Consider the following 24,542-nt stretch of genomic DNA (forward strand, 5'->3'; position numbering starts at 1 on the left):
TAGAATAGTGGTGGCTGTGGGTAAAAGTTGTTGGGACTTGGATGCCTCCTTTGCTTCCTCCCTCTCTCGCTCTTTCTGCATTCCCTCTAAAATTTTCATCCCCTTCGCTCTCTCTTTCACTTCTCCAGCGCTGTTTATCTTGGTCCTGAGGTACTCGCGGCTTCTTACTCCCTTTTCTTTTTTCTTTCCCCTTCTAAATTTGTTGTACAAGAAATCAGAGAAAGGGCAAATCTCATTTGAAGATTAGACATGGACAATTATTGGGTGTGAAAACTCCCTTAATTAAGAATACACACGCTCACACACACATATGAGTTTGGGCTTTTACTTTACTATGTTCTTATTGTCTTTTCTTCTAGCATAAGGTTTACTGTGTTTTTTGTTCTGTTTTTCTTTTTTCTTTTTTTTTTTCCTTCTTGGTTTTCGTTGTAATTTCCGAAAGTAAAGTCCCCCTCCCACTTCCCGGGTTATTGATTATTTCTTCTTGCCAAACTAATGCGTTTCTTAATTTTTCTCCCTAAAAGCGCGGCTGCCATCAATCTGTTTGCCAATATAAAACCTTGGTTTATTGATTCCTTTCCAAAAGGAGCTTTTCTGAATTATTTTGGCTTAGAGTTCACGTTTATTTTTTGCGCTGGTTTTTTATTTTTTATTTTTTAGGCTTTTGCTCTGGAATTAAATCTGCAATGCATGGAACTGAAAATTTATGAACGCATAGAGACATATGCATGTGTGCGCAGATACTACGTTTTCCAGTTTACTCTGATCCTTAAATTCTTTGTCTATTCTTGGTTGGGCATTTTAGCGGGATTCAGAGAATGAGAAATTCAAAGGAGCAAGTATTGTGCAGCACAGAACCTTTGACTCTGAGCAGCTCTTTGAGGAGAAATGACTCAGTACGTGACCATACAATTATTGTACAATAGTAATGCAAATTTTGTGCTGCTGTGTGGTCGTATATATTGGTATTGTTTGAGGTATAGTTTCTCTAACCTGAGAAGTGACTAATGTTATAGAGGGTATGAAGTTAGGTTTTGAATGTGAGTGCATAGTAATACTAACAGCCAATGGGAGTGGTATCCCTAATTAAATGGACATTTGTAACTGGAATACCCTTTCAGCTTGCCCTAAAACTGTATTTTCAATTGACGCTGTTCTCATCTTAAGTGAGATTCGAGGAGAGCATTTTTTTTTTTTTTGTCTGGATTTAGTTTGGGTATTTGCATGTCAGTCAATCAGAGTGCACTTGTTTTTCAACAGTTAATATGCGATATCCTTCAAATAATAATGTTTATGCTGGCCCAGCTTCTCCAGAAAACCTAGTGCAACTAGAAAACTTAAGTGTCTCTAAGTTGCTTTGATAGGAGTGTAACGGGAAACTGCAGTTTCAGTGTGTGCTGTTTGTGATACTGTTAGGCAGTACTTAAAGAGAGGGATGTATGAACTTTATGAATCATATTTTCAGTGTAGGCGTGCTTGCAGATTGCATTAAGCATCAGTTTTCCTCTGACCTTTAATTTTAGGTTTTGCTGTCAATATTTGATTGACGTAATTCTTTTTTGTGAATTATTTCCTCATTTATGACATCACTAATTTTTAAAACATGGGTTCTGTTGTTGAAAATGGTGTGTTAAGTGCTTGCTATCCATGTTAGTTAGGTGCTGTAAGATCCTAAATTCATTCTTGCTTTCTTTTGAATGTGTAATAGACCTTGTAGTACTGATGCAGCAAGGTTGTGGTGAAAACCCATTTATATAGTAATACCTTGTGCAGCTCTGTCAAAATATATATTTATTATTGGAACCTATTTTGGGTTGAAAGTGAGGTAAAGTTGAAGTAATACTGGTGTTGATACTTTTCTATTTGCCTTTGTCCAAATGGTCAAAACAATATCTAACAGGTTTAAGTCCCACTTACCACCTACTGTTAATAAACAGCTACACAACATGCCCTTTATGGAGTTTGGCATCATCTGTCATATTCTCATTATGGAGCATACTTTTTATTACTCCTAGAGGTAAAAGTTTAACAGATAATGAGAAGTAGTTTATTTGGAAAAGATGGGGTAATAATTTGAAAGTCAAAACAGGAAACTGCTCTTTTGCTGGAATTCTTCCTCAAAACTGTTATAATCACTATTATGTCATTCAGCAAAAATAGTTATAAAGGTATTGAAAGTAAATTTTGCTATTGTCTTGGCTCCATTGACCTCAAATTATAGACCTTTTAGGTTTTTTTAAGACAGCATATTGCTCTATCATCCTGCGACATTGTTATTTTTGATGGATGTTTATATGCAGTGTCACTTCCTTGCTGCTTTACTGTCTCCAACTGTGATGAAACACAACATGACTCGGGCAGTTTTTGCCTAGAGTAGTATTTCATTACCTTTGGTCCTGATTCTTCTACAGATAATTCCTCTTATCCCGGACCTTGTTCTCCAAAAGATTTCTTGTTACATGTTCTCCTTCTGCTTGACAGGTTCTTGACTTCATTTCTGCGGTTAAAGGGTTGCATAAGCTAACTTCACAGGAGCTTGGCAGGCTAATAAGGGAGGCAGAAAACAGTGTTATTCATTGCACAGCTGAAAATGGATGTCAAGTCCAGGTGGCTATTGGGAGTTTTAATTAAAGGGGATCAAAATTTCTGTTTATGAATATGTTTGCCATTGTTTGACTATTAATAGTATTAATTTTTTCCCCAATTTGTCTCCTTAGAATGGCAAAATTCTATTGTTGCAGATTGATGTAGATAGGCTTGCAAGGCATCTTCCTTTACACCTTATTGCAGCACTTGTAAATTGGAGACCGGATGAAGCACTATTTGAATATTTGTTATCTGGGTTTAGACTGCTGCACTCATTGTGTGATTTGGCACCTCGGCCCCCTAAGATTGAACAGGTTGAGTGGCTGTTGTATCTTTTAACATTGAACATTTAAGCAGTAATTACGAGATTTTTGTAGTGTCAGATTATTGCCTCTCCGGACTTTTCTCCTCATTTTTGGGGTTATCTCTAAGCTCAATCATTAAGGCAGAAAAGAAAGAGATGAAGGAAAAGCATGCAATTTATGAGTTCAGAGAACAATCTTCCTTTATTTATTGTAAAATTATGGTTTTAATGAGGGAAGTTCTTCTCTTACCACTCTTCTCTATTGTCCCTGCCCCCCCCCCCCCCTTTCCACAGCTTTATTCCTCATACTTTACTTCAGATCGGATTTGTCATCGTTCTAGGTTATATTGGATTTGTACTTTTTATTTTTTTTCAAGAATTCATTATATTTATGGCAGAACCCAAATCAGTCAGAGAAGACCTCCCTTTTTAATACGTTAGGGAGCTTATTTGTCTATGATTTTTTCCTGATTGCGCCGTTTTGCTGAATTTGTTTTGCTCCTCCTTTTTCAAGTGTTGTTTTTTCACGCCTTTTGGTTCGGTGGAGTGGCTTGAGGAGTCAAACCAAAGGTTGGTCTTAGCTCTGTTTAACTGGGGTCAAAATGTCATTTGAAGCCCATTTACTCTCTCCTAAGCGAGTCATGGTTAGTGGAATTTGGAATACTTTTTTCCCTACAGTCATTTGATGGTAGTTCTGGTTTTCTTTCATATTTCTGGACCACACTTTCCAGAAATGCAAAATTCTGATTGTGAATGGTTCTTTGTACTCCTTGCCTTTCCTTTTTTCCTTTTAATTATTTGGAACAATCACACCTCTTGCATAGGCTTTTTTCTTCTAAAGTAACATCGAGTCAACAAGTTTTTGGAGTGAATAGTTATTTCTCTTTGTTGATTTCTTTCTTCATCCGGGCAGATGCTTGACGATTTTTTTTTTGCAGATATTCGTGGATGATACAAAAGTATCCGAGCAGATACTTGACCTTATCTTTTTTGTGCTTGCTATTCTTGCTACTTGCAGACAGGTTGCTTGCAATCTTTTCCTTCAGTAACTTACCCTTTTTTTTCATATTTATTTTTACTAAGTTACATTGTCTTTCTAGGAACACAACATTTCCGATCAGCTGGTTCACTTGCATTCAACACTGGTTTCCTCCAGTCTGTATTTATTAACAGCGTGTGTCTCTTCGCAATGGCAAGAACTTACTCAACTTTTGCTACAGCATACCAAGGTAATATAGGTCTTATAACTTTAAGGCACAAGAATATTTTGTGTAACCTTTTGAAGTAATTTCAGAACAAGGTGCTATCCACATGAACTTGACTTCTTCATATACCAGAGATCATTATATGCAATTAGTAGTCAGTGAGACTTGGCTGATCATGAAGCCCGTTCTGGCAGGTTGATATATTTATGGATGTAGCTTTTGCTGCTGTGCAACTTGATATTCAGTTTCTGCATACCAGGTTGTCAGCTGAAAATGCTAATTTCCATACTAGTCCAAATGCTGAAGAAACATTGAATCATCTGTGCCAGCAGTGTGAGGCTTCTATACAGTTTCTTATGTCATGCTGTCAACAGAAGTTATTTCGGGAGCGCCTTGTGAGGAACAAGGTATTTAGTAAAGACGTCTGCTCCCTTATCCACCTACAATGAGATGCACAGAATTGCGCTCCCCCCCCCCTCGGGCAGCCGCCTCCCCTGCTTTTTTCTTCACTTTCATTAGTTAAGAGGTCAAGATAATGTGTAATGTATCATCAAAGGATTGAAACAGGTGGCATCTTGTGCTAAACACTATGGCAGTTCAAAATTTCTGGGCACACAGCTGTGGTGCATGAGTAGGAGAAAGCTATTGATCTATATTTCATTGAAATAAAATTTACCTTGTTCCTTTACTTGAGAAAGATTTTTTTTTTTGAAAACTTTGCAGCTTATCTGAAAATTGGAGATTATTAATTTTGCTAATTCTCCACATATGGTCAATTCAATGCTACTTTTTGTCTACCTTAATTGGTTTTACTTTATAAGTTACATGGTTTATTGGAGGATCAAGTATTTTCTATCTCATTTCACCTCAGCCTGCGTTATTTCTTTTGCAGTTATTCTTACTATTGAGTTTAAACCTTTTTGGTCGTGTGTCAGGAGTTATGCGGTAAAGGTGGCGTTCTTTTGCTGGCGCAAACTGTTCTTGATGTAAATGTATCTCCGTTTTTTGTAGAATCCTCTGCAGTTGTGGCTGCTGTTTCAAGAATGAAGTCTAAAGTCTTGTCTATTGTAAGGCGAAGTGATGGATATGTTCTTTTGTGATTGTATACCAGGAGACTATTTGCAGCTTATATTGTTAAATTAATTCTTGAAATTTATTTTGTAAATTGGCAAAAAATCCTCTTTCTGTAGCTATTGCATCTTTGTGAAGCTGAAAGTGTATCTTATCTGGATGAAGTTGCCAGCAACCCCGGAACTCTGAATTTAGCCAAGTCTATTGCTCTTGAGGTTGGTTTCACAAGATTTAATCTTTGTGTGTAATGTGCCTCCTTATTACATAAGATAACTTATTTAAACTATATCTGAAGAGAGTATGTTTTCTCTAAGACAATAAGCATCATAAGTATTGCCGGTTCATAAGCAGTTGATGGCAAGTTTGTTATCTTTTCTTGTAGGATCTTTTATTTTTTTTCTTTCTCGTTTGGCTTGGTATTCTATAACACTTTTCCTTTTGGCATTTATTGATCATTTAAGAATGTTGTGTATTTACTCAATCTTAAGAAATCTTCCTTTGGCATTTCATTAGTTGGGTAACCACAGTTTGACTGGTCTCCCGTTATCTATGCTGTATACTATTCTTTTTGTTGTATCAAGAAGTGGGTAGTAAAAATAGGCATCAAAGAAATATTCTAATTGGGAGGGCAAACAAAATAGGTTCTTCTATTGGGAACATCGGATCTCAATCTGATGCTCTATTGTTGCTTGAGCATAGCTAATAGCATCTAAAAACTATGTGGATTGTTCCCTTTGTAAATTTCTAATTGCTACAGAACTTGAGTTGATTTGGTGTCAAACTTCCAAAAGGTTATTGTATTACTGGTAGGTCCCACATAGGCATGGATCTGACCCTGATCATCTGTGTAAGGGATAATTATGTGCACCTGTTAAATTATGATATTAAATGCTATGCATTTCTTATAGTTGGCATTGGCAATTTATGGGATAGTGTTCATGAAGAACATTTCTCTGCAAAAGCTGCTTATTAATGGACTGAGATCGGAAGTGAGTTGGACTGAAGGTGTAGGACAGGGGCTAGGGCCATCAAATGGTCTGGTTGACGTAATCTTAATTAACCCATACTAGTTTGGTAATTTCAAAAAGGATGCACATGTCAATCAACTTTGTTTCAGTTGTCTGACTGTCTATCAAAAAAGAAGTTTTGCACTGTCAAGTCATGCTTTTTTGTTTATTGGTGTCTATATATGCCAAGTCTAAATGAACTTAGCGCTCACCCTGTACATGGCTGTGTCTTCCTTTATCAAAAAGAGCTTCTGAACTGGTCAAACCAAAGATAAGCAAATCTGTGCAAATGGTTATGCAGATAAGTTCATCTGCCAAGAATTCACCCTATGTCCCTCCTTTATTAAACTCAAGCCCGTTTTTTGGTCTTTTGTCTGACTGGTCTGGTTGTGAAGATGCTGTTGCCGCTACCTAAACCTGCTTTGAATATTTAAGTGATTGATATTTTAAGTTTTAAAGAATGATCTGGTGTAGGTTCTTGACTTGCTGAAGAAAATGTTTGGTGGAGATTCTAAACAACCAATTGCTTGCTCAGCCAAGATATATCCAAAAGGTCTACTGCAACTGAATGGAATGCGCCTTGCAGATATATTCTCTGATGATTCAAATTTTCGATCTTACATCACAACATATTTTGTGAGTTTATATGTCCAAAAATCACTTTTTACTATTTGTAATTTTACAAGGTCCTTTTATTCTACTTTAAGAATTATGCTTCAAGCTTTTGGTGGTGATGTTATATTCTGTGCTTGTCTAATCTTGTGAATGGCAGAACAGTGAGCAGATTTTTTTTGGTTGCTAGGGAATTTCTTCTCAGTGTTAACGCATGTAGTATTACGTGCTTCAGAATAGAATTTGGAATATTGGTTGTGACAATTGTTCTATCCTTTTGTCAGACAGAGGTTTTGACAACTATCTTTTCACTTCCACATGGAGAGTTCTTATCCAGTTGGTGTTCATCTGAACTTCCAGTTTGGGAGGAAGATGCCACTCTGGAGTATGATCCTTGTGCAGCTGCTGGATGGGCTTTGGAATTTTTTTCATCATCAGACCTCCTGTATCCTTGCAGTTTGGAATCCACTTTCATTCCCTGCAATGTCCCTCGAGCATCGTATGCACATCAGAGGACATCCTTATTGGTTAAAGTTATAGCAAACCTCCATTGTTTTGTCCCTGACATATGCAAAGGTAAACATAGGGTGCCTTAGTCTGTTCTTGTTCTTTAGTTTTTATGTTTATCATGGTTGTCCCTCCTATTTTTTATTAAAATTTTTGTTCTATGACAGAGGAGAAAGATCTCTTTCTTAACAAGTTTCTTCAGTGCTTGCAAAGTGAGGTCCCTAAAATTTCTCATAGGATTTCAGCTCTTTCTGATGCTGAAAAAGCAATCATTGTTAATCGCAACCTGAGTAAGTATTCATCTTCTTTGTGTTGTTATAAATAAAATTTTTTATGATTCTTTACTGTACTTATGGCTTGCATCTTTAGGTTCACTACTTAGTCACGCGGAGTCTCTAATTCCAGGCTTTCTAAATGAAGAGGATGTGCAGCTTCTGAGGTGGTTTGAAATGCTTGCTCATTTACGATTTTGCAATTTGATGCTTATTGCTTGAGTCTGCACGAATGGAATTTTTGTTGTGCTTGCTTGATGGTACAAAAGAAAAAGCAAAAGGATGCTTTTTGTGTGTGTGTCAGAATTTCTTTTCCTGCCTCGGGAAGTTTCTTTTTTAAATTAAGCCATTTGTTAGCACATCTCTCTCTTTGGTTTTTAGGTGGGAGACTACATATATGTATTCCGTGCTACTTTCATCTATAAACTAGCATCACTATCATGAAAAGCCCTGGTTTGGAGACTAACGTATGCCTTTTACTCTCTTCGTCTACAATCTGCTCTGCTATCAATTTACTTCGTTTGAACTACTGCATTAATATGTTCGAAATTCTTGTACATTTTTTGGTTGGATAGGTATATTTTCTGTGAGTTGCGTAAGATTCAGCTTTGTTTGCAGGGTGTTCATTAGTCAGTTGGAATCTCACATTAAGCCAGCTCTATTTGAAGAGAATCAAGTTCAGGTTAAATTTTTCTCCATTAGCTATAGATATGCTTCTCTTTTTATCAAAAAATTTGCCACTGCATTTTTTGAGCGTGGAAATAGCTTTCACTACTTGTTAATTGTCCTACTGAAATAGCCATGTGTTTAAGTCAATGTGATCAAACAACAATGTTAAGGGAATTTAGGTAAAGCATATCTAAGGGCTTATTTTTGCGAAACAAACTCTCAAAACTCAATATTAGTGAACATCATCTTGTGAATTTAGGATAAATGTCATGCTAATCCCAATTAGTGGATCACTTTTAATAGTTGCTAGTTGATATTGGTTGGTTAGGTGATACACATGAGACTTTAGAAATTTAAGAATCTCTTGTTGTTTGAAATAGCATTTGAGACCCATTTAGCTGAATTTTATTACTTTCTCCTGTAGTTACCAGATTTGTTGGATATGATGAGATGACTAGTAAATAACCGCGGTGTGTCATTGGTTCCTTTCTTTCTCGTATCTCTCCTTTTCAATGCTTCATGTTTGTTTTATGGGTTAAAAACAAAAAAGCCCCCTGTGGTATACCTAATATACAGAAGAGTCCCACGTGGTTTCAAAATATACAAAACGACACCTCATGTTTTGAACTAAATTGTAAACTAACAAAATTCGTTAAACTTAATAAAATTCGGTAAATTTTATGGAAAACTTAACGGAATTCGGTAAACTTAACGGTAAATTTAACGGAATCCGATAAGTTTAACGGCCAAAACCGTCATTTTCGTTAAGTTTAACGAATTTTGTTAGTTTACAATTTAGTTCAAAACATGAGGTGTCATTTTGTATATTTTGAAACTACGGGGGGCTTTTCTGTATATTAGGTATACCACAAGGGGCTTTTTTGTTTTTAACCCTTGTTTTATTGGTTACCTTGTCTTGTTGTATCTGTCCTTTTCAATGCAGACAATTCATGTAACGGAACAAAATTTGATAATCTTTCAGGATGATCAAAGCAAAGGACAGTTGTTACCTTTAGTGGACGCTTCTAATTCCAATAACAGAAGTGACGATTTCAAGGGAAATTTGTTGAAGACTGCTGCTTTCAATGAAGCGGATTCATTCAATTTCAGGGAGAATGGCGTGGATAAAAAATCAGTAGATGTGGGGAAGAGGATTGATAAAGTTAAATGTAATGGAGATGCAGGACAAATAAAGAGTGATACTCAAAATTTTGTAATGATTGAGCCAGACGTAAGTTCTATGGGAGGAAAAGCTCCTACTAATCAGATTGTTGACAATGAATCCACCAAAGATGTGTCTGTGCACATCCAACGAGAGGAAAAGATGGAGACTGTACAGAATGAAGAGAAGCACCAAAGAAAGCGGAAGCGAACCATAATGAATGATAAGCAGGTGGCTCTGATCGAAAAGGCACTCGTGGACGAACCTGACATGCATCGTAATGCTGCATCACTGCAATTATGGGCTGATAAATTAAGTGATCTGGTAAAAAATAATCTCTGCTAATTTCGATATATTGTCTCTCTTTTTAATTCAAATAGTTTTAATAGTTTTCTCTCTCTCGTTCTTTCGAGCAGGGTTCTGAGGTGACTCCTTCCCAGCTAAAAAATTGGTAATTGCTTTACGTTCTTTTTTGAGATCTGATCATTATGATTAGAGTTGTGTCACTTCTGTGTCTTGAAATTTGGTCTATGGATGAACATGGCCATGTTACAGATGTGGATAAAAGGCATAGAATTTAGTGGTGAAAATGATACTGTTGAACGATAAAAAGAAGAAGTTTTTGTGGCATTCAAAAGGATGAGGTAAACAGTTGTTCATATGGCAGAAGGCAGTTTTGGGTAGTGGGTGGGAGATGTGCTATTCTGAAGATGCATATGACACAATTATTTGCGATTACGAGGGATCTGTTACTGCAAACTTGAAAGATGATGTGCAATTCCTTCTATGCCTTTTATGATTGTGGTTACTGGAAGTTTATCATTTCATCTCTCAGACTTCAAAGGAACCATATTATTTTATTCCTTTTCAGAGATGCTTGTCTTATCTGGAACTTCTTCAGTCAGGCATTTGAACATTCATCAAGATTATTTTTCAATATGCCAATCTAAACCATTTCTTTTGCTATATGTGTTCTGCATGCATGTCCTAATTATTCACTGCTTCAAAGTTCTTATGACCGAGAACCTAGGCAGTGGAGGAAGGAAAAAGGAGAAAAGCTATAGAAGATTAGGATTAGTTTGTTTGATGCACAGAATAGTTGTGAACACTCTGGTAAGTTTAAGTGCACTTTCTGCTAAGTACATAAATGAGGTTAGCGAGTCTCCGATGTTTTGTATTGCAATGCATACTCTTTAAAGTGAATGCGTTGCTATTTCTAGTTAAGCTGGGCTCAGTGCTGTAAAGGTGGGGTTAGTTAACTGGAACCTTTTAATTTAAGACGTTTTGGATTTGGTTATCAAATATTAGTAGTCAAGTACCATTTTTATGAACACTAAATACGTGTTAACCCACAATTTTTTTAATGTAAAATGTCATTTGACAGGCTGAATAATCGCAAAGCAAGGATGGCTCGTGTTCGTGTGCTGTCTGATGGGGACAATGCTGATAAGCAAAGTGCTCCTGTAAACCTTCCTCCACATGACTCTCCTAGCTGTCCTGTTGGAGATGTTAAGGTAGTTTCAACTGCAAAGGGGAATCAAACGAGTGGAATTGGAGATGCGATAGTGAAAGCTTGCAGTAATGAGAGTTCAAGGATCTCACTTGCAGCTCCAATTGAAATTGCGCAGTCAGAGCCTGTCAACCTTGAGCCAGGGCAGTATGTTTTGCTCTTAGATCAAAATGCGAAAGTGATAGGAAACGGAAAAGTGCATCAGGTAAATGGGAATTGGTACGGATATAACTTGAAGGATTCGGGGACTTTCGTTGTGGACATTATGGATCTTAGCATTGAGAGATGGGCCAAGCTTCCATACCCATCTGAATTTACGGGTATTTCATATGATCAAGCTGAAAAAAAGCTTGGCTCAATGCGAGTCTTGTGGAATTCTACCAAAGTTTCTGGGCTACCATCACGGTGAACCTGGCTGCAGCTTATCGTGGAGGGGTCTGACAACGATCATTAGTCAATTCAATCCTGCAAGCTGCACATACTTCAAATTATCCCGTGTTGTTTGCAAGCCCTCGGCTGTCACGTTTTCATGCGCTTAAGGTGGGATGTGGATGCAGATGCAGATTTGATATTTCATCTAAGCCCTTGGCTATCATGGTTTTATGAACTCAAGGTGCGAAGCAGATGCAGATACAGATTCGCTATTTCATCTACTTCCTTGCTTGCTCCAGTTACAGAGGCAAAGTGGAGGGTGTGACTCCAAAAGTTTGTATTGAGTTTGATGCGTGGTGATGTCTTGGCCTCCTGCTGTATTGGACCGGGCCGGGCTGGCCCTATGCCGCTGGAACAGTTGCTCAATTCGTCTGGGTATCTCTGAGGGCTGTGGATATTAATCCCATGCTCTCTTTCCCAATGTTCGCCAGGATGTGACCTGGCAAGGGAATCATTAACAGGATGCAACCCAATGGGACTGACGGTTATCGCAGAGCCATAAGCTCGATCTCATAAACCAGCTGAAACTCGCAAGTCAAAATGCTTAAAGCCAGGGTTGCGGAGTTCTCCGTTCAGGACATTTGGGGGGTGAAGCTAAGTCGGAAGAAGAAGAGCAGATGACTCTCTGGCGAACATTGGGAAACCGGATGCTCAAAATGTTTTTTGGTATTTTCGCATTTCAAATTTTCGTCCTATGAAGAGTGGCAAATTTTGCAGGAGGATTGGGTGAAAGTGAGTATATTTGCAAATTTGGCGTTAGTCCTTAGCTGTACTTGAAAGGGAGAGATGAAGAATCGCAGGAACCATCACCACTACTTTGAGGCCCTATTCATTCGTCTGAATTGTAGTAATTTCGGGTGAAACGCAGTTTTGGTTTCTAACATTTGGTACTTGTACTATTTTAGTCCTTGAAGTTTTGATAGAAACAAATTTAGTTCCCAATGTTCAGCACTTGGTATTGATTATCTTATCTAAGAGGATGGATTTTCTCGCGAAATTAGTTACATACAGTCACATGTTTTTTAAAAAAAGTAGAACAATAGTTAGTTTTGAACAATTACAAATGTGATGGTACGTGAGTAGTTAATTAATCAAGTAGTTAAAGAAATGTTTAATTACGCGTAAAAGTTGAGTGTTTGGATTTTATGTTTTTAAGGCAATAGGGATATAGAGTGAAAATAAGTTTTAGATATAGAGTGAAAAATTCTTTAAATGCTCCAAATCTGCTTTTCTTCAATTGTCTTAAATCTGTTTTGAATTTGATATATTGGTGACTGGATTCATACCGTAACTAAAAAATATTGGAGATTAAATTTAAGGACTAAAATTGTACAATAATTAAGGTTCCGTTTGGATTGGTATTTTGCTTTTGCCTTTTTCTTTTTTTCTTTTTTTTTGGGTGTGGGTACCGAAGACTAATATTTGGGAGAAAACTATATTCCAAATACCGGGGTTTTGTTTGGATAGTGCTGTTATCCCAAATAATGTTTTGCTTGCATCATAAACACATTTTTCAATCCATTTTTTTATATTCTCAATCACTTTTTTATCTCATATACATCATATCACAAAAAGTGCTACAATAATTATTCCAAATAATATTTCAAATAATACACTATCCAAACAAAGGTCGTTTACACCAAAATTCAATTGTTTTTATGAATTTGTTTACTAGTCCCACTGGATTTTGGGTTTAATGAATTTTCCTCAATAATAATTAGTAGTATTGGTTCAGTCAACAACAACCATTTTTAGCTTGATACCTACCTGTTGAGGGGCTTGGAAAACTTAAAAAATACGTAAACAAACAAAAAAAATACTCATAAACAACAGAAAAAGGGGAGGCATTAAAGTTTGGTTTTCATTTTGTAGTTTGTTATCTCTGGGGCCTTGGAAAAGTTAAAAAAAAATAGACGAACAAACAAATATACCATATAAACAACAGAATTCAAACAAAGTAAAGTACCAGAACTTGTTTTTATTTTTTATTTTTAAAAAAAAAAAAAAGAAAAAGAATAAGGGAGGGCATCAAAGTGGCAATCCAGAAAGGCCGGCAAATCAGGTGCAAATGGACCATGTGGTTGTTTCCTATTGGACGAGCTTAAAGTTTTGACGTTTTTAAGATTGGATTCTTATGCCCTGCCCAGCATCCATTGGCTTAGCTACCCGGCTCGTGCTTGGAATCGACTACTAATATCTCAGGTACTCGAATTTGATTATGCTTCTATTTTAGCTAGGACACTCGAATTTCCTTGTATACTTCCATGTTAATCTTGATTATGAATCGGAATTAATTTGGATAGATGTATTTGGAAAAAAAAAATATTTTATTTGCGTTACAAATTCAATCTGTTTTACACTCGAGTGAGATTGTTTTACACTCAAAGAAAACCATTTTTTGTGGGATCAACTGGAGCGCCCAAGTCGAACATGTTTTACTTTCGTTTGTTCTACCCTTTTTTTTTCTTTTTTTTTTTTTCCTACATTTCCCTTTGTTTTGGTTATCGTGGGACCCGTAGTGTGTTTGACCTGAACATTGGTAAATTTCTGTCGTATTATACGTTTCAGTTTGAGCGAGTGTGTAACTTTGGCTGTAAAAACTAAAATCTATGAATGGAACAACCCACACTTTGTTCTGTACTTAAACTCATTTCTTAATTAAAACACCTCAATTTTTGTCTCTTTTTATACAAGGAGAAAGCTGTTGGCACCCATAAACCATAAGAAGCAAGAAATCAGGTCGACGCCTTTTGCTCATCCTTCTGAGGCATGCGAGGTGTTTGTTAGTTTGACTGAAAGAAACCGAAACCCTTTCAAGAGTAGCAGTCCTCCTAATATGCAGTACTACAAATTATTTTTTTTAAAAAAAAAAGAAAAGCTTTTGGGTCACAAGAATTGGTGGCATATTTATAAATTGTCAAGCGAGTAACTTCTTTCATCACCAGAATCGAGAATGCAATCTCTGAAAGACATAGTACCAGCGGCGGAGAACAATATAAACGCCAGGTTCATCTTGTTGGAGAAAGGGAAGGCGACGGTAGAAGGGCAAAAGAAGACATGCTTGGCCCTGGTAGCCGACGAGACTGCGGCAGTGCACTTTGAGCTGTGGGGGGAGGAGTGCGATGCATTTGAGGGCGGTGACATTCTGAGTTTGCGTAATGGGATATTCTCGTACAACCGGAACAACAACCTTGTGCTGAGGGCTGGCAAGCGAGGACAGGTTCAAAAGGTAGGAGAGTTTAGCATGGCTTTTGTTGAAACGCCCAATATGAGCGAGATACGCTGGCTGCCGCCGCCTCATAGTTCTTCTTCTACTGCTGCTGCTAATGCCTATGTCCAGGATGCCGTCGTTTCCCCCCACTCCCGTATTTTTCCTCCAATCTAACTGAGGAGTTTTCTTTTACTAGTACTTACTTTGACGACTTTTCAATTTTAAGCCCTGGATTGAATCTTGAATTAGCTATATGATGCTTCCGCATACCCGGTTCAGTAGTCCATTTGCATGCTTGAATACTCGAGAGTTGGTAATTGCAGTAATCTATTGATCTTTTCTATGTTTTGTTTTTGATTATTGTTGAGCAATGGTTACTTGGATGCCGATTCTTCTTACAATTCCAACAGACCATGGGATTGAATTGAGTGAGTTAATTCTTTTAGGCTCATTGTGCAACGTCGCAACTCTAGGTTGCCGTTCATCTCCAAGCCAGCGTTTAACCAAACAACGAGAGAACGATAATGCGATTGTGGAATTAAGCGAAGAACAGCATGCTCAAAATATTCACCCCTTTCTCTTCTTTATTTTTTTTTGTACCTTGACCACAACCCCTGGCTGAGCCTCAGCTGATGCAAATATTGCACATCCCGAATGGAGATTTTAGTCTCTGGAGCAGAGCAGATCACCACGCCAAAACATTATTTTTCATTAAATATATTTTTACAAAAATCATTATGACTTATTACTATCATTATTAATACACGTGTAACAGGTATTTCAAGCTCATCGCTAAACGCTAAAAACTATTGTTAGCTACAAAATCACTTTCTTCCTATATTACAGTACACACAACTCCCTGGGGGACGGTCTCCCCTTGTTTTCATATATCAGGATACCCACTTCCCTGATTTCCCTCTACTCCAGCGCAGCTGTATGTTACAAAACCTTCCTATGCAGAACGAGCGGTAATCGCCTGTTCTCACAACAATCTCAGCCTATACTTCACACTTGCATTTGTTAAATACAACATGCTGCCAACGGAACATGTCAATCTATGGCTGCTCTGCATTCTGAAAAATGATATGATTGTGAAATCCAAAGGACTTGTGATTCTGGCCTCAAAATCATGCAGTATAAATCTCATCAAAAAGGAGTCAGATGTAGGCAAGTGAATTTCTGTCAAGGTCAGGCTGCGGACGACCTCTGGTAGGCGTTGGCGGCCTTTGAATGTTAAGCTCCTATAGAAAACCGAAAAAAAAAAAGAAAAAAGAGAGTGCATTTTATCTATAAATTCCAAAATATCCAATATTTCAGGTTTTGACTTAAAGCTATATAAACGAAATGTGAAAAGCATAGTTTAAATATTACCTGCATCCAATTTTCCTCTGTCATGCGTTCTGGAGATGTCTCAGGAGATTGAAGTGGGGGTGGCAAGGGATGAATCAACTTAGGAACAATAACCAACCCCCTGCCAACCACCAAAATTGCCCCAGCATTGTTGGCCGTTCCTAAGTGCATTTTATGAATTAGACAGCAAGGTCTAGCAACAGAAAAGAAATGCAAAGAGAAAGAACAATGGACTCTAAACTCATACCACAGTAGTTAGTGGCCGAGAAAAGGGTGATCAATTGACCCTGAGCAAAACGTTCAAATCCGTCCATCACGCATTCATGAGCTCTTATGATGAGCTGTAGTTTGTTCTTCTTACAGAAGTCTGTAACGCGATCAGGCTGCAAGTCATCATAAGTGCGTTGGTCACACAAATATGTTAAAGATCACGATAAAGGGAAAGATTTTGAACAAAGTTAGTAGATAGAACCAACTCCACATATGGACATCCAGTATGTTACCCAAAGCTACGATGTTAACTAAATGAAATACTCCTAAGAGCCTAAGGACCACAGTGCTTTTATTTGGGGAAAAAAAAATGTTTGCTTCAGTGCGTATTTTGGCAACAGTTATATGCCAAATTTTGTTTGTATCCTGAATGACAATCACTTCAAATAAATGCTGGGAACACCACCACATCCTCAAACTTCCAATTACAACCATAACAACAGGTTTGAGACAGCAGTTCAGGGTGTAACAGACATCAAAACCCAAATTCTTGAAATTTTTCAAGATCACCCGAAATGAGCTAAACTAAGCACTGATTACCATACTAGGAGTAGCAACAAAAGAAGAAAGCCAGAAAGTCAGGCAATGTATGGCTATCTGCGAACAAATTTAAAAGGAAATTATTCATACATAAAGATCTAGAATATGCATACCCCAAAGGTCACAAGACCAGGCCCTCTTGCATTTGGTCTCAATCCTTCAACGCTATCATTCTCCGTTGGATCAGACCTGTACAGACACTCTAAGGAAGCATTCAAGTGCAAACTAAATTCTAACAATAGACAATAACATACCATAGCAAATCCATTAGGATTATAGATCCAGCATCCATTGTTATGGGCCTTTCTATTTTCTCGATCTGTTCTACTGAATTTATTGACCTCCCTATACCACCATGCATGCAGATAATTTTCTTCTCAATCAATGCAGCCAGTGGAAGATAGTTAAAAAGTTGATTGAAACGGGTCCAGGCCCATATCCCATCATTCTCTCCCTGTAGAAAACCACCAATGAATGTCCCAAAAAAAATCAAAAAATAAAAAGAGGCTGCATTTGGAAGCTGAGTTTCTGAAACAATCATTTTTTTGTTTCACAAAAACATGGAAAAAACTCCAATAAGAAAAGAAAACTCTTTATCACACTTAATTACCATCCTCTCAATGCATTCAATGCGAAAACCAAAAAGCGCATTAATGTCAGCAGCCTCATGATTCCCACGAATCAAGTGAACATTCTCAGGATATTCAATCTGTAGGCCAGTAGCAGATAAGCAGCTCATCTTAGGAGGCAACAGCAGCTACAATTAAAGGGGATTACTTGATATTAAAACTTGCCTTCAGTGCCAAGAGCAACGTGATGGTCTCCAGGCTGTGCTGCCCTCGATCAACATAATCTCCCAGGAAAAGATAATCAATATAACTGAAAGAGAAGCAGTCACAGCTTCATTAAAGATTGAAGTGAGTTTATATATCCGTTAGGCTTCACAAAAAAGATTACTTTTACTCAAAAGTATTATTTTTAGCTTACGTTATGTCTCCTGCAGTGGAAGGAAATCCATATTCATCAAAAAGCCGCATTAGATCACCAAACTGTCCGTGAAGATCACCGAACACTTTTACTGGGGCTTTCAGTTGGAGAACTGTTGGCTCATGCATGAAGATCTGCTCAGCAGCATAACAAAGCTCACCAACTTCATACGAATCCAGAAAGAACTTTCTGTTCACAGGAGCTTTCCAGTTCCGAGCCCGAAGCAGTGTTGATATGATCTGCAGCCAAACAGAGGACAACAAGCAAAAATATAGCAGTGAGCCCAATAAGTCAACTTCTTTGTCAACAAACTTGTGTATGAAAATTTTGCAGCTCTCACCTTCTTATGCAAGCCCTGAGGAGACTTCTGCCTGGTGAACTTTTTTGTTGGATGTGACAAATCATTATGTGTTGTAACCATACGCCTGCTCTCATTTTCAAATTGATCCAATGACAACTGTCTTACCATCCCCCCCAGGCTTCCAACAGTCTCTTTTGCCACTACAACCTGAGAAAGAAAAAACAGCTTGATGTTGCAGCCACAAAGAGAATGGAAAAGGACATATTCAACTACAGGAAACTTACAGCTCTGGGGTGGAGGCGAACATCAGCTTCGCTGTCACTACCCTCTGAAGTATTATCTGCATCTTGTGGGTTGTCACCTGAGACAGATGTTTCTTCAGGGGTGGATGATGCTGCCTGCACAGCTTGCCAGACAGCATTTGCAACCTCTGCTTCAGCAGCAGAAGCTTCTGCCAATTTTTCCATTGAATTTCTGTCCATGCTATACAAAATGAAGAGCCTTAAAAATTATTGGAGTTTTCTTAGTTTACTTTCACAGTAAATGAAATGAATGATAAGCCACAGAAGGAAACCTCAAACTGCCGGATGAAAGGGCCTCAGGCTCTCCATCCATAGCTGCTGCAGGAGTATGTGAAGGTGAAGTAGACTGGATTGACCTTGGGCTTGTCTTCTCAGGAGTATTAATAGGGGAATTCATGTCAGACTGTAATGGAGAATTTTCTGCAACCAGAAAATCATCTAACAGGACATCTGCACCAAGAAAAGTAAACAGGACAAACCTCATCAAACAATCTTAACAAGACAAGGAAAAAGGATGAACAAGAATAGCAAATAAAGTAACATCAACTTAACTAATGTCAACAGCCCAGTAGCTCAAAGAAGTTTTCAGGGATTAGATAGGAGGCACATAAAGCCAATGAAAAGGCCAACCACCCAAAGAAAGACAGCCATTGAAAGAAATAAGGGCTGATACTTTAGACCAGGATACAAGACACAACAAATGATCGTTTCTTTTCCAGTCAACTGCAGATTAAGGAGAACAGATTGCGATAAATGATAACAACTTATGATAGATTAAAAGCAAAAATAAAATCCAATAAGTGCAAGGTGTTACTAAAGAATACAACCGACATTCATCATTTTTCAGCCTTATTCTCATTCCAGAGAGCTCTCATCAGCTAGTGGAGGTCATATTTCATTACATACATCCAGTAATAAAAATGTCTAGAATTTCTAACAAATTTTTTTGTTATTAAAGGTAGTTGCAGATTCTACTCTCATCCTCAACTGGAAAATAAGAAAGGGAAACATATCTCCACATCAATGCATGGGAGTGACCCTTCAAAACGAAGAGAAATTCATGTAACTGCTCATTATCTTTACCTCCTTTTAGACCACCATAACTATATACTCGAACACCAACAGATGCAGCTGCATGGCGACAGCGACGCATCAGCTCCAGTGAAGTATCATGCTCCGTGTGTCCCTTGCTACCCCGTGAAGAAGTCACTAGCCCGTTCCTATCCAGCCAAACTCCAGCAGCAGTGTCCAACACTATAAATATAACCAATGCTGAGAAAATTAGTTTACCTGAAAAGAGCTTATCATATTTACTATTCAAAAGAACAAAATAGAAAGTAAGGCTTCTTACAAACCTGCAACGGCAGCTTCACCTTCAACTGCTCGTCCACCTCTAAGAACCCCTCCTGTAACATGCAATCTAGCACCAACAAAAACCTGACAAGAAATGTTTTTAAGTATATTGAAAAGAGTAGAAAGGAAGTGAAGCAGCACTAGACTGCTGATGAAAATCAAGCAAGACCTAAAATGATTAGGAATCTCAACATGGAGTACCATTTTCAAACAAAAGGTGAAATCGCTTCGTAACATCCCTAAACATCTAAGCAATCCCCATCAGCTCACCTCCTTGTTCCCCATAGCCATAGGCAGACCCAGAAAATTAACTTTGAAAGGGGCAAATTTCACATGCATATGAACTTTGGAATCGCATAAAAAGTTTTGAGGTTCTTGTGGGAGGCAAAAGTTTTGATTGACAAAGGAAATTTATAATAACTAGCAACTTTTCAGGGGAGAATACATCAATTTCTAACAAAACATCTCTCTCTTCTCTTTAAGTAATTTCTTGTGCTCTGCTTCCCCTTTACCTTTGAGAGAGAGAGAAACAGAATAGAGATTGACACATACAGGCACAGAGATTGATACGATCATTTGACCAAAATGTCTCCTGATGTGTTTATCTCCCTGTCACTTACCGCAGCATGTTGATACCTTGAAGAAGGTGACACTCCAGGTGCAAGAGTCCATTCCCATAAGCCATTTCTATGCATAAGCAATCCGTAAGCATCTCCCAGTGGCTGCAGAAGATACGCATTCAAAATGGAGTCAAACAACAGTTGTCCACTAAACTAGAGCATCTATACAAGCTAAAGACAAGTGCTAAACCCCACTACACTAGTCATGGAAAAAGAAGTCAGATTGAAAGGACGATTGGTGCCTGCTAATGTCAAACAGAAAAAAGTAATACAAAGATGACAAAATATTAAATGCAAAAAACAGGCCAGCAAGATTATTCTGCACCTCACTCTTACTTGGTTAGAGAACACCCTCTTTCTATTTCCACCTTAAAATAACATCAGATTAACATAAAGCATGAAACTCTATTAAACTATATGTTTCCCTATATTATGACCTTACCGTGCCAGCAGAGTCTCTTCCACCACAAAGCAAAAACATGCCATCTGAGCGGGCACTAGCTGTCGCATACCTATTATCCAACCACTAACTTCATATACATAGATATATATGTACAAAACCAATGTATCTATGTATAATATCTAATGGACATGTACTCATACTCGAGGAAAAAAAAAATTAAGCATAAGAAAGTTCCAAAATAACAACAGGATGAACGACGCTGTCAAACATAAGCAGCTATCCAAATTCTTCTATATTATATATTGACGTAAAAGTATCCACAATAACAAGCTTGCATAAAAAGCATTAATGAGAAAAGGAGGATGTAATGGCACACAAAGGAAAGGAAAACCTATTGGCACTGATGATTGATAAAGATATAAGAGAAACAAATGTAAACTGCATGTGTAACAATAACTTAAATATAACACTGGACAACCACTAGCATATATCATGATTTCCAGTTAAAAGACTAACTCAAATACTTACAACATAAATATGGTACATATTCTTATCATACAATAAGACTCAACAAGGAGATTATCAGTCTATTCTCATTTGCTTTTACCTTTTTAACTTGAAAAAAGTCACCTGTAATCTTCTAAAAGCTAAATCTTGTTTTTAAGTTTTAAAAGCATTTAAAACCTCAAGATTTCCATTTAAAAACCAGATTGATTCAAACTATAAAGTACTATAAGTGAAGGGGGCTAGGAAGTCAACAAAATGCTTAACTTTTGAAGAAGCTAAGATTGACTTTTTTTAGCTAATAAGAACGAGCCCCACCGTCTATAAAAGAAAGAAAGAGAACTGATGCAGAAAGACACAAGGATGATTAATTATTTACAATACTGTGAAACAACATTTATGGACACCTCCATAAAATAGAAGGTTTCCACCTAAAATTAACTTTAGACAGTGCATAGTTGGACCAACAAGGAAGCCCCTCTTATGGATCAGAAATGGGCAAATGGCACCGATATAATTGAGATTGAAAGTTGTAACCTTACATTCTAGCAGATGGTCTGTCCCCTTCTGGATTAAGTCTCTGCCATACATATGGCTTTTGAGCAGTATCCAATGCCCAAGCATCTGACAACACTCTTTTTCCTGCAGAGAATTAAACTTCTGATAAGTTGATGCAATGGAAAACTTACAGAAAACACTGATAAAGCTGACATGTCAAGTATAACCTGTAAAGTAGACAATTCAGGTGACACGTTCCCATTTTCTATAAAGGCGTAAAGTGTAGACAAATGTCTAGAAAGAGTTCAAGCACATCTTAGAAATGACACTTCTGTAAAGAATTGGGAAAACATGATAAAAAGGAATGACTCAAGGTAACTTGTATTGTTTGGCAATACCAAATTATGGGTCCAGCTTATGTGTGCCAATTTGGATTCATATAGTGCTTAATTTCAAAAGATTCATTTACGCCCACTAGCCAGGGGAGGGATCTTAAAGTCCTCCCCACTACCAAGTTCAGGGTTCAAATCCTATGGAAAAGGTGGGAGGATTTGGGAAAAAAAAAAGATTCCATTTAAGCATTATGTGACCAAAAAACAATTTCCAATCACTTATCACTGAATCGAATGTATTTGTGCACCACATTCCAACTTGCAATTTCTTATTCCCCTAGAACTATGTTGTGGTTCTTTATTGACAATTCAGTTGAAGATATCTTCCACTTAGTAAACGAGGAAGATTAACCTAATAAAAGTCTGAAACTGGAAACCATTCTCACCATCATTGCCAGTAACAGTGACAAGGTATCTTTGAGCAACCAAGTCCATCACATGTCCATACCTTGGACCAGGACCTTGTCCTTGAACTACAACTCTACACTTGAAAACAAGTTTGCCAGGTCAAATTCAGCATTCAGAAAAGAACAAAAGAACATAAAGGAACAAGTAAAAAATGCCCAAGCAGTTTCCAGAAGCAGACCGGTGCCACTTGAATTTATCATTTGTCAAGTCAAGCACATAGAGATCATCCGTTGAATGCCCAGCAGGACCTATTCCACCCTAAGAAACCCAGCATCAAATTTATACCTAATTTTGAGAGGAAAAATAAAAAAAAGAAACAGAAATTCAGTCAAAATTATGCATTCTGTCTCTAATCACCTGAAACACAACCATAGTACCGACGGCAGCAGCAGCGTGGGCGGCCCTGGGAGAAGGTGGCTCCCCGGCTGGCCGGAGTCTGAGCAGAAGTGAATATGGATAAGATAAACGCATAGTAATTTCCAAGGGTGATCAACCATAAAAGAAAAGAAACAGAAAAATACAAGCTTCAGTTGAATTCAAGAGAAGACATACCTGGTCCATTTTCTAGTAAGAACATCATAGGAATGGATAGAATTCGTCACCCCAGCTAACCCTGAGATATCAGATTAGACACAAAAATTCAGCCAAACAAGATAAGAACTTTTGTCTTACGGATGCCGGGAAAAAGAAAAATATATGTAGCGGAAAGACTTACGGATGCCGGGAGCGCCACCATTACCGCCCTCGATAGCAGTGGCGCCACCGAAGAGGATAAGGCGAGGACCGTGAGTTTTGGTAGCAGCAACGACAGTGAGAGTGTGGCCGCAGCGTGGGCCGGGCGCATCGTCGTCGGTGGCCCAAAAGGTCTCTAAAGGGCGATAGGTCGGAGCCGGATACAGCCACGGCTTCGAGCCCATCAATGAAAAAGGAAAAAAAGAAAAAAAGAAAGGAATCTAACCAACCTAACCAACCCTGCCCACTCCTCAATCAAGGATTTTTAAGTTCCAACTGAAGAAGCAGATCACAGAAAAGGACTTGGTGGGCAGGAACAAATAAATATAACAACAGACAGTTAAAACTCTTTGAAGACGGATCCAGGCCCACCGGCGAAGCAGAAAGAGTGACGCCGGAATCTGGGATCGACCGAGGGATTGTGGTTCATTTGATTCGTCGTCCCCCCTGTAAAAGTGATTGTACTGTGAGAGCTTTGGCTTTTTTCAGACTTGAGAGGGAAAGAGGGACAGAGTGGGTTTTACTACGCACTGCTGAGCAGAAATAGTAATTAAATTTCTCCTCGAAAAACAACGAGGCAGCTGGCACTTCGTTCATTTTTTCTTTATTTTTTTGGAATAATTGTAGAAACCTCCCCTGAGATTTCTAACAATTACACTCACCTTACCTAAGGTTTTGAAAATAGCACTGACGTCTCCTAACATGAATTTGGAGCCAATAACCAACATAACATGGGATGAATTTACTTCTATAACCTAAGAGTTTAAGGTTGTTGTAAACAAATATGAAACAAAAAATTAGAACAATAAACAAGTTCATAACAACTAATTAAACAAGATTAATAATTAAACAAGCTCATAACAACTAATTAAAGGTACAATAGCAATAGTCATCAAAGTAATTATAGATTGATGATAAGTAGTGTGTTGAATGTGGCATTTAGTTGTTTTGACTTTGCCAGTTTAGTAAATTCCATGATTTTCCTTCGTGGATTGATGAAACCATTCTTTTTGCACTACTACTTCACTTTTAACTAGCAAACAAATAAAAAAATACACTATTATTGGTTTTTGAAAAGTTTCCATGTATACTAGTGAATGAAAATTTTTTGAGTTGGTTGTATACTTTATATGTTTTAAAATCTCAAATTTCTGAACATATATTTATTACTTCTTCCAGTTGTTGTTGTTGTTCCATTTATTTTCTTTACATTTATATCCCCTTGAGTTTCACTAATTGTTTCCAGCTTTTAATATTTTTCATTCTTTTACTAATAAAACCACACAAGAAGCAAAAGGGTACAAATGGAACAACACTTCTCAAAAGACTTTTTT

At 37.7% G+C, this 24,542-nt stretch overlaps 3 protein-coding genes across 5 annotated transcripts; 2 read left to right on the forward strand and 1 right to left on the reverse strand.

The window, feature by feature from the left end:
- Positions 1-12,343, forward strand: LOC113765373 (nodulin homeobox). The gene is made up of 17 exons (XM_027309529.1): positions 1-150; positions 806-896; positions 2,482-2,607; positions 2,742-2,900; positions 3,829-3,912; positions 3,991-4,119; positions 4,290-4,502; positions 5,031-5,162; positions 5,286-5,381; positions 6,648-6,809; positions 7,070-7,361; positions 7,460-7,582; positions 7,662-7,731; positions 8,183-8,246; positions 9,216-9,719; positions 9,812-9,846; positions 10,780-12,343. Exons 2-17 carry the CDS (start codon positions 819-821, stop codon positions 11,312-11,314), a joined length of 2,802 nt encoding a protein of 933 aa, XP_027165330.1. The 5' UTR covers positions 1-150; positions 806-818; the 3' UTR covers positions 11,315-12,343.
- A 1,106-nt stretch (positions 12,344-13,449) lies between these two features.
- Positions 13,450-14,850, forward strand: LOC113779429 (SOSS complex subunit B homolog). Of its 2 annotated transcripts, none has more exons than XM_027325012.1 (2): positions 13,450-13,539; positions 14,283-14,850. In XM_027325012.1, exon 2 carries the CDS (start codon positions 14,291-14,293, stop codon positions 14,720-14,722), a length of 432 nt encoding a protein of 143 aa, XP_027180813.1. In that variant the 5' UTR covers positions 13,450-13,539; positions 14,283-14,290; the 3' UTR covers positions 14,723-14,850. The 2 variants fall into 2 exon arrangements, with proteins under 2 accessions (XP_027180813.1, XP_027180805.1); XM_027325004.1 differs by having other exon boundaries at positions 13,468-13,539; positions 14,032-14,850.
- A 381-nt stretch (positions 14,851-15,231) lies between these two features.
- Positions 15,232-23,711, reverse strand: LOC113775793 (serine/threonine-protein phosphatase BSL1). Of its 2 annotated transcripts, none has more exons than XM_027320808.1 (21): positions 23,192-23,711; positions 23,029-23,089; positions 22,834-22,912; positions 22,655-22,734; positions 22,455-22,549; positions 21,721-21,820; positions 20,714-20,783; positions 20,272-20,373; positions 19,654-19,735; positions 19,382-19,552; positions 18,571-18,748; positions 18,281-18,479; positions 18,036-18,203; positions 17,696-17,934; positions 17,503-17,587; positions 17,319-17,417; positions 16,963-17,162; positions 16,822-16,897; positions 16,146-16,281; positions 15,920-16,059; positions 15,232-15,789 (listed from the first exon to the last, which is right to left on the reverse strand). In XM_027320808.1, the coding sequence occupies exons 1-21, from the start codon at positions 23,391-23,393 to the stop codon at positions 15,706-15,708; spliced, it is 2,646 nt and encodes an 881-aa protein (XP_027176609.1). In that variant the 5' UTR covers positions 23,394-23,711; the 3' UTR covers positions 15,232-15,705. The 2 variants fall into 2 exon arrangements, with proteins under 2 accessions (XP_027176609.1, XP_027176616.1); XM_027320815.1 differs by having other exon boundaries at positions 22,655-22,724; positions 23,192-23,222.
- Between the last annotated feature and the right edge of the window lie 831 nt (positions 23,712-24,542).

This window comes from Coffea eugenioides, chromosome 1 (assembly GCF_003713205.1).
Source record: "Coffea eugenioides isolate CCC68of chromosome 1, Ceug_1.0, whole genome shotgun sequence".
NCBI lineage: Eukaryota > Viridiplantae > Streptophyta > Magnoliopsida > Gentianales > Rubiaceae > Coffea > Coffea eugenioides.

Excerpts from the sequence above, each read along its gene's own strand:
- LOC113765373 (XM_027309529.1), top strand. The coding sequence starts at position 819 with ATGAGAAATTCAAAGGAGCAAGTATTGTGCAGCACAGAACCTTTGACT. Across the intron at positions 2,901-3,828 it reads GGCCCCCTAAGATTGAACAG|ATATTCGTGGATGATACAAA; the intron begins GTTGAGTGGCTG and ends TTTTTTTTGCAG. Across the intron at positions 4,503-5,030 it reads AGCGCCTTGTGAGGAACAAG|GAGTTATGCGGTAAAGGTGG; the intron begins GTATTTAGTAAA and ends GTCGTGTGTCAG.
- LOC113779429 (XM_027325012.1), top strand. The coding sequence starts at position 14,291 with ATGCAATCTCTGAAAGACATAGTACCAGCGGCGGAGAACAATATAAAC.
- LOC113775793 (XM_027320808.1), bottom strand. The coding sequence starts at position 23,393 with ATGGGCTCGAAGCCGTGGCTGTATCCGGCTCCGACCTATCGCCCTTTA. Across the intron at positions 18,749-19,381 it reads TTATGGTGGTCTAAAAGGAG|ATGTCCTGTTAGATGATTTT; the intron begins GTAAAGATAATG and ends TTCTTGGTGCAG. Across the intron at positions 16,060-16,145 it reads CTCGGCCACTAACTACTGTG|GAACGGCCAACAATGCTGGG; the intron begins GTATGAGTTTAG and ends AAATGCACTTAG.